The 16,183-nt window shown below is 31.7% G+C and overlaps 1 protein-coding gene across 2 annotated transcripts in view; it reads left to right on the top strand.

The window, feature by feature from the left end:
- LOC127720545 (condensin complex subunit 1-like) overlaps positions 1–12,088 on the top strand; it is an 84,913-nt gene extending 72,825 nt beyond the window's left edge. Inside the window, exons 27-34 of one of the 2 annotated variants that reach the window (XM_052227138.1) lie at positions 2,640–2,795; positions 3,745–3,922; positions 4,343–4,437; positions 5,501–5,581; positions 5,921–6,104; positions 6,766–6,919; positions 9,977–10,156; positions 11,392–12,088. In XM_052227138.1, the coding sequence (XP_052083098.1) occupies positions 2,640–2,795; positions 3,745–3,922; positions 4,343–4,437; positions 5,501–5,581; positions 5,921–6,104; positions 6,766–6,919; positions 9,977–10,156; positions 11,392–11,519 (1,156 nt within the window). In that variant the 3' untranslated portion in view covers positions 11,520–12,088. Of the gene's footprint in view, positions 1–2,639; positions 2,796–3,744; positions 3,923–4,342; positions 4,438–5,500; positions 5,582–5,920; positions 6,105–6,765; positions 6,920–8,322; positions 8,373–9,976; positions 10,157–11,391 lie in introns of those variants that run through there. The other variant, XM_052227139.1, reaches the window with a different exon arrangement.
- Positions 12,089–16,183: the final 4,095 nt, after the last annotated feature.

The raw sequence follows: 16,183 nt of genomic DNA, 5'->3' as shown, positions 1-16,183 counted from the left end.
AATATTATACTATTGTCTAAATCTACAGAAATATAATTTGCTTCAAGTAACAGAAATAACTAGGTCACTAGTAACTTATTTAATGAGTATATGTATGTGGGGTATAAGAGCTTGATAACAACAGGCTCTTCATAATCATTTGGTTTGAAAAGGATACTTGTAGTCTATATTCTTGATTTAGAAAAATGTAATTGCAAGACAACAATCACATTATTTAGAATACTTTAGATCATTCAGGTAGTCTTTATTTATATGTACAAAAGAACAGCCAGTAGTCATTGGATATTGTAGATCATTCTGGTAGTCTTGACCTATTTATTTATAGAAAAAAAACAGCCAGTAGTCATTGGATACTGTAGATCATTCAGGTAGTCTTGACCTATACATTTGTACTAAAAAAAACAGCCAGTTGTCATCTTCACATAACACACACATATACGAATATCAATTATATGCTTACGAGACATGTTGGAATGTTAAACTAATTACGGTATGTGAAAATCAAGACTTGCATAAAAAATATCACAATATTAGAGACAGTGGCGTCATTTTTCCTCAGAGCTTTCAGCTCTTTGATTATTAACTTTGATTAATATATAATTTCCCGGGATTCGCTCTCAATAAAATATGTTTTGTTTAAACTTAAGAAAGCAACATTATTCTAACAGGAAACCGATTAGTCGAGTATCATTTTGGTACTCGATACTCGGTACTACCGAGCGATACTCGAGTACTCGAGTACTCGTTGACATCCCTAGTTTAAATGTATCATATCTAGTTGCACTATTATATTAGCTCTGTAAAAATAAAGTAAGAAACTTCCAAATTTTTACTGGCCGTTCAAAATTGAGAAGAAATGACCTCTTGGAATTGAAGATATATGTATACTCTATAAAAACATCTACATGTAATATCAACATTTATTAATGATAAAGAAAATTACTGTCACATTTCATTGGATTTTGACATGAAAATTTGTGAACTAAAAGTTATTTTGAGTTTCTGTATAAAATATTTCATGCTTTTTCTTTCTTTTCCATATATCTTTTGGTTTTCAATTCTAGTGTTTATATTTCATCATCATAGATGTATTTTGTCACCTGCCTGGAATTATTTTTTTTTTTATTGTATTTGATCGGCAACCCGGAATTACCCTTATCCGACCCCGGAATCTGATCCGGTATTGTAATCGTCTTCATTTCCGGTTTATGGCATCCATTGTTTTTCAATGTTGTTTTTGTCAGTCAGATATGATATTACTCGTATTTACACATTACTTGTTGGCAATTTTCAGTATAAAGCTAGCGGTTGAACAAACTGAGCATCGCTATCATGAATAATAAAGATAAAAATAAATTTTGAGATCGTTTTGAAGTTTTGGTCCCAAATTGAAAATTGGGAAAAACGTAGGGTATTTGCCATTGCCAATAGGAATGGGTCCGGTATTTGGACCCTGTGGAATGCTAGAAAAATCCCTGGAGGGGTGTACGATCTCAATAGTAATATGGCTTTAAAATGACCATACTGATGGTTAAAAAGGTTGTCAAAGTTAATTTTTATTTTCTTTCAAATCGAAGGTCCGTTGGGCCTAGCTAGTAACCAAACGAAAGTCCAATTGCAATAGTGGAAGGTTGCGGACCTCGGACCACCGCTAATTTGAACCTCCGAATATTATTTTCAATAGAATTTGACATCGTTCGCCATGTGCTTGTCATTAAAGGGAAGTAACTCTTGCACTTCCGGAACTGGTACCATAGGTAGAATACAACGTTGCGCCTGCCGCTGCGTAAGTCGCGGGAACAGTTATGTTTTCCAAAATATCACGATAAGAGCAGGAAACAAAAACAATCGGTTATATAAGTCCTTGCAAAAACAAATAATAATAAAAAACGGAAAATAACACATTGAAACCGACAGTCACGAAAAATGACTGTCAAAGAAGACCAACAACCAACAATACTAAGTTTCTCTAAACACCAAGGGCCACTGGCCATACACGCTTCAACACATCAACAACCAACGGGATTTTTTATAATTGCCGTCCGACCCTGGTACATTCTTTTTAATGGAATAGCCCTTAGCCAAACAGGCAGTCATAATGATTTGATGATGCAAAAGTGTTTCACAAGTCAGGAATATGACAGTTGTTGTCCATTCATTTGATGTGTTTGTGCTTTTGATTTTGCCGTTTGATTAGGGACTTTTTGTTTTGAATTTTCCTCGGGAGTTCAGTATTTTTGTGATTTAACTTTTCACAATTAAATGTGTAAAAAACATATAGAATAACTTTTAAAAACTTTTTATTGATTTTCATTGCAAGTAACTTCCAGAAAGAGGTCCACTTTTTGTCTCCAACATTGTTCAAAATGCAAATGATGTTGAGAATTTAATTGTGACTTCCATGAATGTGTACTACACGTTGTAGGAATTAGAACATGATTTTCATGGACAAAGCAAAAGAAGGGTGTCATATTAATACTAAAGATATAACAAATTTTCTAACCAAGGCACATTGATTTATTCATGTGGAACATGCATTAATGCATATGTTGCTATATACTTGATAACCAATGAGGAAATCTGATGGCAAGTCTCGGGTAGTCTCAGTTAAATGTTTTTACAACTTTTCTATTTTTCAGTTCCTCATTTTGTGAAGATAACCTGCAGTTGTTGTTTACTATCCTGGAGAAATCATCTAACCCAGTCATCAGGGCCAACACAATAATTGCTCTAGGAGATCTCACATTCAGGTTCCCTAACTTGATTGAGCCATGGACAGCACACATTTATGGAAGGTATAATGTTCACACTACTTCAACACCCAGTAATCCTCTCTTTGACTGTATGACAATATTTTACTGGTGATGGGATAGTCAATTGTTTGGAATATTTGTAGTACTCAACAAAATATTTCCCTTTGATTGTGTTGAAGTTAAAACCACTATTTGGAAAATATAAAAAGTTTTATTCGACTGCATCTTAATATTGATAACGAAATCAATATTTGATTGGTTGAGACTATCCCACATGACGTCGAATAAAACTTCATATTCCCCTCTGAACGTCGGGACTTCAATGTGCGACTTTACGTGCGGTTAATGTTTATAATGATTTGAACTTTTTTTTAGAGATAGTATAGTAATTTTGTTTTCAAAATTATTTCAGATCTATAGTATAGTAATTTTGTTTTCAAAATTATTTCAGATCTAAAAAACAAAACAAAAAGAATTAATGATTAAATTTTGATTGGTACTGATTATCATTGTTGTTATAAAAAGACGCGGGTAAGAAAAAGAAATATGTATTTGAAAATATCTTATGTTCAGGAAGTAAAAATAGTATAGGTAGTGGAATAAAACAATTATTTCCCTTGGCTTAGGGAGATATGAAGATTGGTTAACCCTCAAAAAGTCATGTTACCCTCGGGCGATGCCCTCATGAAATATGAATTTTTCTTAGGTGAACAAATCTTCATATCTCCCTCAGGCATTGGAAATAAATATGTAATATCTTGGAATAAAAGTATTGATAGTAAATTGAACCAAAATTCTTTGTGTACAGATATATATATTCTTCCCACAAATCACTATTAGTTACATTATATTTAGATAAGATTATCTGAATTGAATTTTGCTTGATCTAAGCATCAAGCCCAAATATTGATGCAAATAAAAGTTTTAAAGATTATGGTTAATTCTGTACATTTATTCTGAAACATCCCTTATAGTAGTTTATTTTTTATAGACTGAGAGACACATCAACTCATGTAAGAAAGAACACCATGCAGATTCTGACTCATCTTATCTTAAATGATATGGTGAAGGTCAAAGGTCAGATCAGTGAGATGGCCATGTGTATTGTAGATGATGATGAAAGAATCTCTGGATTGGCAAAATTGTTCTTCTCTGAACTGTCAAAGAAGGTAAATATGAATAATAGAGAACAGTTATCCAATAAAACAGTAATGTTTTAGGGACCTCTCAGGTTTAGTTTTGACATCTACCTTCTTGACCTCTTACAAACTGTTAACTGATAGATTTCCCCTATTAACTTTTTTCGAAAAGGGTTATTGTGTTTCTAGTATATAAGGGGTCATAAGTAGGTTATCTGGTTCAAATATTCAAAGACCCTAAAGGAACACGACTGTATTTGAAGAGTTGCATAGTGAAAACCAAATGTAGCAATGGCAACACTTGAACTAAAGAACTGTTATTCTTAAAGAATTCAAAACAATTGGAATATCACAGGGATTCCACAACATTTTTTTCAATGACTCGAGTCAAAAATGGTGTTAAATATCATACTGCATTAGAATAATATAACTCTCCTAATTGTATTTTAGGGTAATGCTGTATATAATATCATGCCAGATGTCATCAGTCGTTTATCAGATCCAGATATTGGGGTTGATGAAGAAAATTTTCGAACTATCATGAAGTGAGTAGAAATCTATGTTTTACATGTATCTTAGATGGATATTTAGCATTGTTATGATTTTTATGGCCCCGCAACAAAGTTGTTGGGGCTATATAGTTTTACCCTTGTCCGTCATTTAATCATTCCACAACAAACCATTATACACAATTTTTTTCTAAACACCTTCAGATATTATAAAGCTGATTTTTTGTATGTGAGTTTAATAACCATGATGTGTTACAGATCAAGTTTAAGTTTCGTTCCGCTCTGCTAATTTTTACCAAAATTACGGGTTTTGGACTTTGATCAATTGTTGAAAATCACAGTTATAAGGACTTTTTTCTATACGCCTACAGATTTTGTGCTGATTTTTGATATGTGAGTCTACCATGATTAGTTACAGATCAAGTTTAATGCTTCGTGACGCTATGCTGATTTCCTTGTTTCAACATCTCTTGTTAGATCTGCAGTACATCATCCACTTCCTGTTTGCTGATAGTTTGAAATTTAACTTCTCATTGATCAAGGAAATTTTTCATCAAACTAGTATTGGTCTTGAGAGCTGGATACTATCCTTGCATGTTTGTGTCTACATGTGTTGTTGAAATTGCAGATTTTTCAACTTTTTGAGACAGGGCCATTCGTGTCATTCCGACACATCTAGTTGTAAATTGAATATAATTTTCCAAAGCAGAATGTCCTATCGAAAAAAATACCAGTAGAAATAGGCTACTGTTTAAATGCAGTTTATTTAAAACATTATGCTGAATTGTGTTTTTAGGATCTATACTTGCAGGATAGTTTTTCTGTCTTATTTTTTTATCACAAAAAGGTTGTGCAAGATATGTATAAAATTATAGCAGACTAATTTTGGGTCTGCATTAGGAAAATATGCATTTTGAATTTCTACATGAGGGAACTATTGTGCATAATATTTCCTACATTTAACTTCAGAATAGAACGAGAATTAGGAATGGTTTCAAAATCTTTATAGTGCATTTTGAAGTGTCGTAATTGGAGACGTAAAAGAGTTATTGGAGAAATCTTTAATTGTTTTGTCTTTAACTAATTATTCTTTTTTCAGGTACTTGTTCTCTTTTATACAGAAAGATAAACAGTGTGAGAGTTTAGTCGAAAAATTATGTCACAGATTTAGAGCTACAACGTAAGTTTTTCTACTTACTTTGATTGCTTGAATCTTTGTTCTTAACTTCTAGTGACCTTTATTCAATTTGAATAATCTATATGTTAACAAAAAAAATAATAATGAGCCAAAAATATTACAATATATACTCTTTTGTTATACTCTTCAACTCAAGTCCAATATTGCACTGAAGTATAAAATGATCTTTTTGCTAAGGAAATCATGGGATGAATTTTGTACATTCTTGTCTTTTTATTGATCACATGACAGTGCCAAGTCAAAAAATTCATCCGTTCTTGCTTGTTTATAATATCAAAATTTTTTATTGAAACAAACAAAAACATAAATGTTTCATTTCAGAACTGACCGTCAGTGGAGAGATCTATCATTCTGTTTATCCATGCTGTCCTATAGTATCAAAGGGTTACGCAAACTACAGGAGAATTTTACCTGCTTTGGGGACAAGTTGGCAGACGATGATGTTTATGGAATGTTCTGTCAAATTCTTTCCAAATCTAAGAGTTTTGCTAAACCTGATATGAAGGTATTTGTAGCGTCAATGCTGAGTTTTTTTAATTTGAGTTTTATTTAGGGCTTAAATTGTTTAAATTTTTTTTCATATATTTGTTTACTGTATTAAAATCAACTCACAGTCGTGAGTAGAAAGTTTACGTGAAAAGAAATCATCACTAATATGTCAAACTTTATTTTTTTCTTATATGAGAATCAACTCAGTAAGAAAATAAAAAAATAAATAAATCCCTGTGAATTTAGGTAAAAAGGGCTAAAAGCAAAAATAGGTTGATTAACAGTATATGTATAAAGGTTTGTTCTATAAATATTTGTATTGGAGAGAAAGTGATTGGAGGCTTTTAAAACATAATTGGTGGTAGTGGTTGTATTTTCCTGAGGAAGACATTAAGAATATATTTTTAGTTTCCAAATCCATGGTAAAATGAGATATAGCTTGTTTGAATAATCTCAGCAAACTAAAAATTTTACTTTAAAGTGAGATATAGCTTGTTTGAATAATCTCAGCAAACTAAAAATTTTACTTAGCTTGTTAATAAAATGAATTAAATCTCTGGCTTATGATTTTAAAAACCAGATAAGAAGAATCATATAAATTTTATATGGACTCACTATTTTAAACAGATGTTAGATGAATATTTCCATTAACCTTTTGAATTTTGACTATTTTGTAGGCTTTACTGGATGAACTTGAACAGAGAATAGAACTTTGTCACCAGAAAGGTTTAGAGGAAGAAGAAATAGCACATAAAGCCAGTCAGGCTTCAGATGCGGCAGCTGATACACAGAAACATAAAAAGAAAGGTGGAAAAACAGGAAAAACACCAGGTAATGGTTACATTTATATAATGTTTAATATATTGTTGAGGTTATAACATGGAAGAGCATTTTATTGTATTAAACAAAGAATCATTACCGTTAGGCTGTTTATTTTTCAAATTTTAATCCTTTTCTGTATTTCTGTATGACAAACCTCATACATTACAATTGTTTGGATAACAAAGAGTAGGATGCTTTTCCATGAAATGTTGTTTCTAGTTTGTTTTTTTTTTTTTTTTATGAATTGCCTCCAACTGTTTAAAGAAAAAGATGGACCATGGATGTTCAGCAGGTCTTTTTGTTAATAGGCTAAATCTGTACTATGGTCATGTAGAAATATTTAACCCCCTCCAACTAAGTGGCCATGGCACGTCGTGTTATCCTTGTTCATCCTTCTGGAATCAAACAGTTGTCCCGACTAACAGATATTAAGCCAGTTTTTGGTACATTAGTTATATTGATGACTTCAGATTGAGTTTGGACGGAATTTTCATGGAATTACTGCCCACGTTGAGAAAATTTCATGAAAATTGTTCTTGTCTGGACTTTTGATGTAATGTCTGCTGATCTTGAGCTAATTTTTGGTGCATGGCTGTATAATACAACAAAAAAAATCATAAAGAACTGTGACATAAAAGTGTATAGTTATATAATGCATGATTAGGACTTAAACCTCAGTTTGCATTTTTTCTTAAGTTGACAGATTGTGTGTACCTGTGTATAATAATGAGTAACATAACATGATACAAATCAAGTTTGCATTATGTCTGTTTGACTGTTTTTGTACTGGTGCAAAATGAATCTATGGATAGATGTATGATTGCATACCCATAAGAATTTCAAACCCTTTACATTTTCAATAAATGTAATAAATCAGAACAGATAAAGGATTTCCTTGACTGGGCAGAAAAAGTTATCTGCCAATTTTGTACACAAGTAGTATGTAACTATTAATATATGGATTATATCCAAAAGAGGCTTTTTCTGTCGCTGTAGAATTTACTATATGTTGCATGTTGCTTTTGCTTAACTCTCAATATTACCCTTCAAAAATTTCATCAGCTCTATAAATAGAACACTTGTACAAGACTAATTTGCATTTTGTCCAATGAAATTGATATGAATTTTAAAAGAATTTAAATGATCTTCTTTTTTTTAAAGCACGAATGATACTTTAAAGTAAGAAAAATATAATTTGAAAAGTCAAAATAAGTTAGTTTTCATTCTATCTAAAATATTAACAATTTGGCTGTTAATAATCAACTGGTGAAATTTTTGAAATTTCATTTAAGACACATGATTGAAAAAACAAAACTAAACAACTGATTTTCTGGGGAAAAATGTTAAACTGCACCTATTCCTTACTGCTGAGCTAAATTTTTATTGAAACTTTGAGAATATAACTTTTTCAGTGAAAAGATCACACCCTAAAAAATGGTACGAGAGATGAAATTCCAGAAGGGTAAGCAAATTGAGATTGCAAAAATAACATAATTGGCTTTGCACTAACTGCTTTAAACTAATGATACATTGCTTCTTCTTCTGCACAGAATTTTTTATTGGTGTGCTGTAATATATTTTATTCCCTCCTCTTGTTTGAAAACTTTTAGTATGTCTGTTGTTTTATTTTTCTGTTATACTCTGAAAGGTTTTGACTTTTGAAAGGGAATTCATTGAGACTTTTCCATTGACCAAAAAATAAACGATTTAAGGAGTGATAACAAGGCTTTTATTTTTAGACAAGTTTGGAATAATCTGGATTCATTTATTTTCGTGGCTACCAATTTTTCATGGATAGAGAAAAATTGTATTTTAGTAGATATTTGATCTTGTGATTTTGCAAAAGTTTGTAAAAAGCCTATAGAAAATTTATACTTCGTTGAATGTTTAAATTTGTGGCTTCCCGTTTATCCCGTGAAATCAATAAATATTGGTACACCACAAATAACATTGATCCAACAGTAGCTTTAACAAACATAATTATTAAGTAAATTAAGATATTTATGGTTAGTCAGTCCATTTGAAAAGGTAATACTCATGTATACATTTTTATTTATTTGTCAAGTACTTTAAACTTTTAACCCTAATTTTAGCAAAAACAATTATTCTGAGTAAACACTAACACTTTTATGGAATATTCTACATAATACAGCATTACATTGTAGCTATTGAAAAGCCCTTAATACATTATTTCTACAATGTTTTCATATAAAGTTAGGCTAAACATTTGTTGGCATTCAGTTAAATTTGTAGGATTTTCATTTACTTTTAAGTGGAGCGGTTCTTTTCTTTGTATTCTATGCTTATCTTATAAAGAAATTCCTGTTTTCAGGTGGTATGTACAAAAGTATCTAGTTTATCAGTTTGGTCTTTGACCCTTGAATTTCTTTGTACCATTTAATTTATGTCTTAAGTAATATTAAACATTATGCTTGGTATAATTGTTAAATTTTTAGCTGTTGGCATAAGTATTAAATAAAAGAAAGTCTTTGAGAAAAACAACATTGTGGGTAAAGTTATTTTGAATTATTTTGCATAGAAATTAAACAACCACAATTCCTTTGATAAACATCTTATACATGTAGGCCTATGATACAAAGAATTTTTTGTTTTTTTGCCCAGAGGTGATTTTTCAGTACAAAACCAATTGTTAGAAGGTCAAAGGAGTAGGGACAGACTTGAAAAAGTAGACAGGATAGATATTAAAAAACTAATGTTGGTCTGTGCAAGTGGCAAATGTCATCTGAAACAAACTCTACCTGAATTTAGTCATAGTATCATGTCACAGTGTCTTAATTCTGAGGGAATGTGTTAGCAGCTATTTTTACATATATTTTCATCAGATTACTATAATTACTACATTTAAATTTGATGGAAATGTAGGGACGATATTGACCCATCTTGAACTTGCTTCATAAGGGGGAGAGTGTGTTAAAGTGGAAATTAGGTAATGTTTTGTCAACCTACACTTCATAATGCTTTGATTTTAAGTTTTCAAAATTAATATTATGTCAATAAGTCCAGCATCTATGATAACTTTAGTAATGCTTACATTTTGTATTTCAGCCAAAGGGTTAAAGAAGAGTAAACGACGTCAAGTCGACAGTGATAGTGATGAAGAGTTCAAAGAAAACAGAACTCCAGCACCACGACGGGGAGCACGGCAAAAACCTCAGCCCAAGTTGTCCTTCAGTTCCGACGAGGAAAGCGATATAGAAATGTTTGACATGGACAAATCTTCGCAAGGTATGTAAAGATAAGGACCTGTGGGGACAATGAAACAACTATCCTTCAAGTACAAAGGATAAGGATGTGAACAACTATAGATCACTGTACAGCCTGTCAAATTTAGGGGGGGGGGGGGGGTAGTATATTTCTCATTTTGGTATGCACATGTATGTGTCTCTGATCACTAATTTTCCTGAACTTTGGATGCAAAAAAAGCATAGTCTATAATGTTTGTTTTGAGTGAGAAAATGAATACATGTAAGTGTTTTAATACTCAAAAACATATAAATCTCCTGGACATAAAGGGAGATAACTGTACTGTTAGTTCTTACCTTTTGTTTGCATTTTAGAGTGAATCTAGATAAACATGGATTTCCATCAGGTTTTCCAAAATACCAGCATCGTCTGTACTTGAACATTAATTTTGATACTTGTCAGTCTGGAATATCAATGAGACCCACTTTGAAAAAATTTCATATGATCAGAAAAATTGATGTTTAAGAGACCGTTGACTAAACTATCTCCATGTATTATGTACATACACTATCAAGGAAATTCTGGACAGAATAACGTCATATTTGGTCAGCAGCTTGACAGCAATGAGTTGGAATGTGTGCTTTAGATCTTTCAAACTTCTTCCTGCGTTCAGTTCTTTGAATTATGAGCAGGGTATGCTTAAAGCCTAAGACAACGTGTGCAAATTCTTGTTATGAATTTAATTTTTATCTTTGATTATTACTGATCAAGACTAAATGGTTGAGTGGTAAACAAAGTTTTACCCTCTTACATTTCATGTGTCTATACAAAGCGTCAAGAATTAGAAATGATCATTCTATCCACATCTTGTATTACCCCAAACTCATCAACAAGCAAATAGATTGTAATTAGTCTATCTTGAAATGATCAATGCCAATTGTCTTATTTTATAATTTTGGGTGTTTTTCATAGAAATACATGTATGCCTGAGATGAAAATCATGATTTTTATAATTGTTACATTTTATGATGAGGGTATTAAAAGGTAAGGGCTTTTTCAGGAAAAATATATGGGAAGTTGTTAGACACCACATAATATTTCTTTGTGGGTAAAAAAGGTGGAAGCAAATACAATTCTGGTTGCAAATGAAATAAATAATTATGGGTGGTGGGGAAAAGAAATGTCTTATTCAACACCCATACATTTTTTCCTTGAATAGCCCTAAACATATATAAGTTAATTTTAACATTATAATGTATTTATCCTTTCATTTTCAGAGACCAACAGTCAAGTTGAGGCTGAGAGTGAAGAATCAGACGACCCATTAAGTCCTAAGAAAACCAACAATAGAAGGAGGACAGGAAAGAGACATTTACATAAACTTTCACTTTCTCCGGTCAAATAGAGTTTCAGATTCAAGGATGGAGATGTTGAGATTTATTTATGGATATTTAATTTAAAGTGGAACTATGATTGGCAGATAAAGTGAAATTTTGATCCGACAAAAAGACCCATTTCACCAGAGAAATAGGGATGACTTTATTGAATTGACACAAAAAGTGAAATAACTGATATAATTTAATGTTAATATAGTATATTATTAGTATTTTATGAATTTAGTATTTACTGAATGATTTAATTTTGAAATCAATGCAAAATGAGACGTTTCTTATGGGACTTAGATTATGCATTGTTAGGAGAAAATACAAGTTTTGCATAATGTAGTCTGAAACCAGTTTCTACATTTTCATAAAGTTCTTTATATTTCTGAGCATAATATGCATTTGACGAACTTTTATATTTTTAATGGCTTTTTTAATGATAAAGTAAGAAAACTAATTTGAAAATTTTTTATAAATTCTTAAATAACAATCTTAACAAGTTTTATTTTATGTATTTGATTACTGTTATGAAAATTATTTGAATGGAATAACTAAAACCAAAAATAAAGACTTGTTTTGTAACATTGTACAATGAGATTTGTCAGGCTGTCTGAAAATTAACATGATCTAAAAATAAGAAGGTGTGGTATGATTGCCAATGAGACAACTCTCCACAAGAGACCAAATGACACAGAAGTTAACAACTAAAGGTCACCGTACGGCCTTCAACAATGAGCAACCCATACCACATAGTCAGCTATAAAAGGCCCAAAATGAAAAATGTAAAACAATTCAAACGAGAAAACGGCCTAATTCATGTACAAAATAATGAACGAAAAACAAATATGTTACATAGCAACAGACAACCAATGAATTACAGGCTCCTGACTTGAGACAGGCAAGCTTATCTGTTTAACTACTAGTGTTAAACTGATGCCATCTTACAGTTATAAAGAAAAAAGTTCCTAGTTCAAAGTTTGTTACACATATAAACACTCTTATTCCACAGTTGCCAACTCACATGCTTTGAGAGTGATACATGCCTTTTTAACTGTTTACCTTTTTTCATCACAAGGTGTTTAGAAGCATTCCATATCCTAACACATAATCGCACACAATAGTTTACCTTTGACTACACTGTTTTAATCTTTTTTTGTTGGTTTTTAGTTGTTGCAAAATTCTCTGGTTATTACCTTCCATTATGATTAAGCTTTTTGGTTTTTAGTTAATACGAAAAACTCAGGTATTTGTCCATCATTGTTGATAAATGTCAAGGTAGGTAACAGTTTCCATTGCAACAGTTTTACAATAATTTCTGGAAAATATCCAGTGGTTGGTAGAGGTCGTATCGTCTAATGAGACCAGTGAAAAAGGTCTGTATCTTTCAAACTGATAGAGAATAGGAGCTAAACATAAATGCAAGAGTCAGAAAGAGAACTGAATAATATGTTTATAGATATAGGAAGATGTGGTATGAGTTGGCACCTCTTTAATTCACATATTTTCATTAATTACATTCTTCATCCAAACGTGACAAGTTAGGCATTCAAATTTTTTTATAAATAATTGCTTGAAACCAGTTGCTGTAAACAAACATCAGTCAAGCCCATTTAGCCTCCTCAAACAAAACCCTCAATGAGAAGACTATCATCACTGACACATCTGTCACCAAGGTCCACTCCAGAGCACTGTTAGAAAAGGGGAGCTAACTCGTATGTGCTGGAACCAAGGGACAGGGGGTCAGTCTATCGCTAGACTTATTGTTCTGATAGGCATAGCTAAAACGCAAGGAAGGTTTTCACAATTTAATTAACGATAACAATTTAGATGAATGATGATAACAAATCAATCAGTAAACAATGCCAAATAATATTAATAATTAAAGTACAAAGTTAAAATCTAAATATCAACTCCAAAGTAAAACTATTTCTCCTCACAATGTAAAATGTAAAATAAATGCCAAAACTACTAAATCATAAAATGAACTTAATCTCAAAATCAAAATGTAAAAGTCTCAAAAATAAAAGATTCCCAAAAGTATTTTCCAAAGTTAAATTATGAGTCAGAGATAAATTTTGTCTCCACACTAAACCGTCAACTGGTAGACTGGTAGACAGTCTTGTAGGTCCATTATCATGACGTGAGTAGTGAGAGGTTACGACTCTGAAACACTGACTGTTTTCTAAAGTTTTCTCAAAAATAAAAGGCGAGTCAAAAATACATTTTTGTCTAAACACTACAAAGTCAACTGGTAGACTGATCAACAGTCTTACAGATCCAGTATTATAGACTTTAGCAGTGCAAGTTAAGGTTTCCGAAAGGTGACTGCTTTTCCTAAATTTCAGAACGCTATTTATACTAAATCCAAAAATAGATAATTATATCTCGACATGTTAATATTACTCTCATTAGCAAAAATAGACTTTAATTAACAAAGCCTAATCCTATAATGTTTTGATAAAATCTTAAACTTTCAAAATGACATATGCTAATTACAATTAATATTTCAAATCAAAGTGCTTTGAGCAAACTGTGACATTTCGAGTATTAATGCCACAGCATAGGTAAAATTAATTAAACAAATTGATTAAAAATTTTACAAAATACAAACTTAAATTTTCTTTCTAAAAGATAAAACATATTTTTTATACAAAATCATACTATTAAAAATATAAGCCAAATAACACACCATGACACATATCGTAGTGTGAATCTTATCATGTTAAATGTCCACTTTTGATAAAAATGGAGATAGTCAATATTTGAGATCCAAGTGCAATGTATCACCCTATACAACTAAAATATGAGATTTCTACTCTCAATGATTTTTTTGTCAGAACTACACTGTTCTATCTCGACACTCCCATTGGATTATAATAATATATTGAAAATAATACACTATTATATACCAATGGGGTTGATGACATACATGAAAACAAAATAACACATTACATATAAATACATCACACAAATGATAAAGAAAGACATGAATTTATATATGTACATATCATGCAGTTGTTGAACCCACTCTCCTCGGTGACCAGGACTTCAGGCTTATTCATCTTGTTTGTTCAGAGAAAAATATTTTTATAGTGTTGTATCTCCACTGTTTCTCGTGTATTTTTGCTCTTAAATAGTTGTTATCAAAATTATCCTAGTGGTACTATGATTAAATGGTTTGCACATGGTTTTAGCTCAATCTATGAGCAAATTATTAGAAAATCCAGCAGTACAAAATTGGGGATATTACAAAGTTAAAAAATCCATGGTCTGTCTCCAATGCAATTATAAGGATACATTTCTAAAACTACATTGTTTGTAGTGAAATGTTCTACTAGTATCTCAAAGAAAGGGGATGCTTTATTTATCCAAGTTGCTTGTCTTATTAAAAACAATCAAACACCGAGTGACTTCATCATGACATGTACGTAAATTCTATTCTAAGATAACTTTTGATGTCTCGGTAAAATATTATGTTATTGAGCTTTTAAACTTTAATTTAAATTTTTACCACTTTAGTATTACCAAATAGAAAAAATAGAAAATACATCATTATAAGATTCACACGACAATAAGTCAAACCCAGTGGCGGATCCAGAGGGGGGCGTAGAGGGCGTACCTTTGCTTGAACTTTTTTTTTTTTTTTTTGTAAAATGATGAATCAGACTAGACTTCGTGAACTTTGCCATTTCCCGGTCGTGTATTTAATTTTTATGCGACAATTCTTTACTTATAAAGATATTTTTCGCTCGTATTTACTGTAATATATTATTGATTATGTCAGTCATATGTTTCGCTACGGTGGAGTTGATCTGTACTTTCGAAACGTCACTCAGTCATTTTGAAATTCAAATTACAGTAACACATTGCTTAGGCGGAGGATGACAAGCATGACGCCTTCAAAGCGACAAAGGATTGAGCAAGAACGTATTGACTTCTATTTCATATTTCCACTCAACAGAAAGTAATACTCTATTACACTCTCATGAAAAAAAAAGTTCCACGGCAATATTATTTACCTACGAAAATATGTTTAACCCCACACGCCCCAGCCAATTAATAACATTGCTGAATAAAGGTACGGACCATTTGATTTGATAGGGCAGTCTGAGATATTTTAGAGAAAAAATTCTTACCCTGATTTTTGCCTTAAACAAAAATTCTTTTCTTTTTGGAGGGGGGGGGGTGCATGTAAATCCCATATCTGACCGGAATGTCTGTTTCGCCGAACTGATATACTGAATACTTTTTTCAAGGCCCAACTGCAACCTGCCTGCTGGGTGTGGCCTGTATGTCTACATTTGTCGACCGTCATTCACAACTTCGTTGTCATTTGATTTTCAGACTCATTCGTAGCCGTTGGTTGATTTGGAACCCCTCACTTCCCTTGTTGAGTGAAACATTTCACCAAACATTTGGATAAAAATTGCTTGTTTGTCTTTGTTCGTGTCGGTCGTATTATAAACTTCATTGAATAGCCGTATATCATGTTTACAACAAGTAATCTGTGAGGTTATGCTAACTAACCATACAACAAACGAGAATTTTCCATGTCCATTTTTTACTGACAAATCTCACATCAAATATATTAGTACATAGCTTTAGATCCATTCAATCATTTTATAATAGACAACTAATGGGGAGAATGCGGCACCAAGCTTACCGGCACTTTAACTATAAAATATAC

Source organism: Mytilus californianus, unplaced genomic scaffold (genome assembly GCF_021869535.1).
Source record: "Mytilus californianus isolate M0D057914Y unplaced genomic scaffold, xbMytCali1.0.p SCAF_11, whole genome shotgun sequence".
NCBI classification, from domain to species: domain Eukaryota; kingdom Metazoa; phylum Mollusca; class Bivalvia; order Mytilida; family Mytilidae; genus Mytilus; species Mytilus californianus.
The sequence above is the reverse complement of the archived record's forward strand: the minus strand, read 5'-3'. Positions and strand labels throughout refer to the sequence as shown.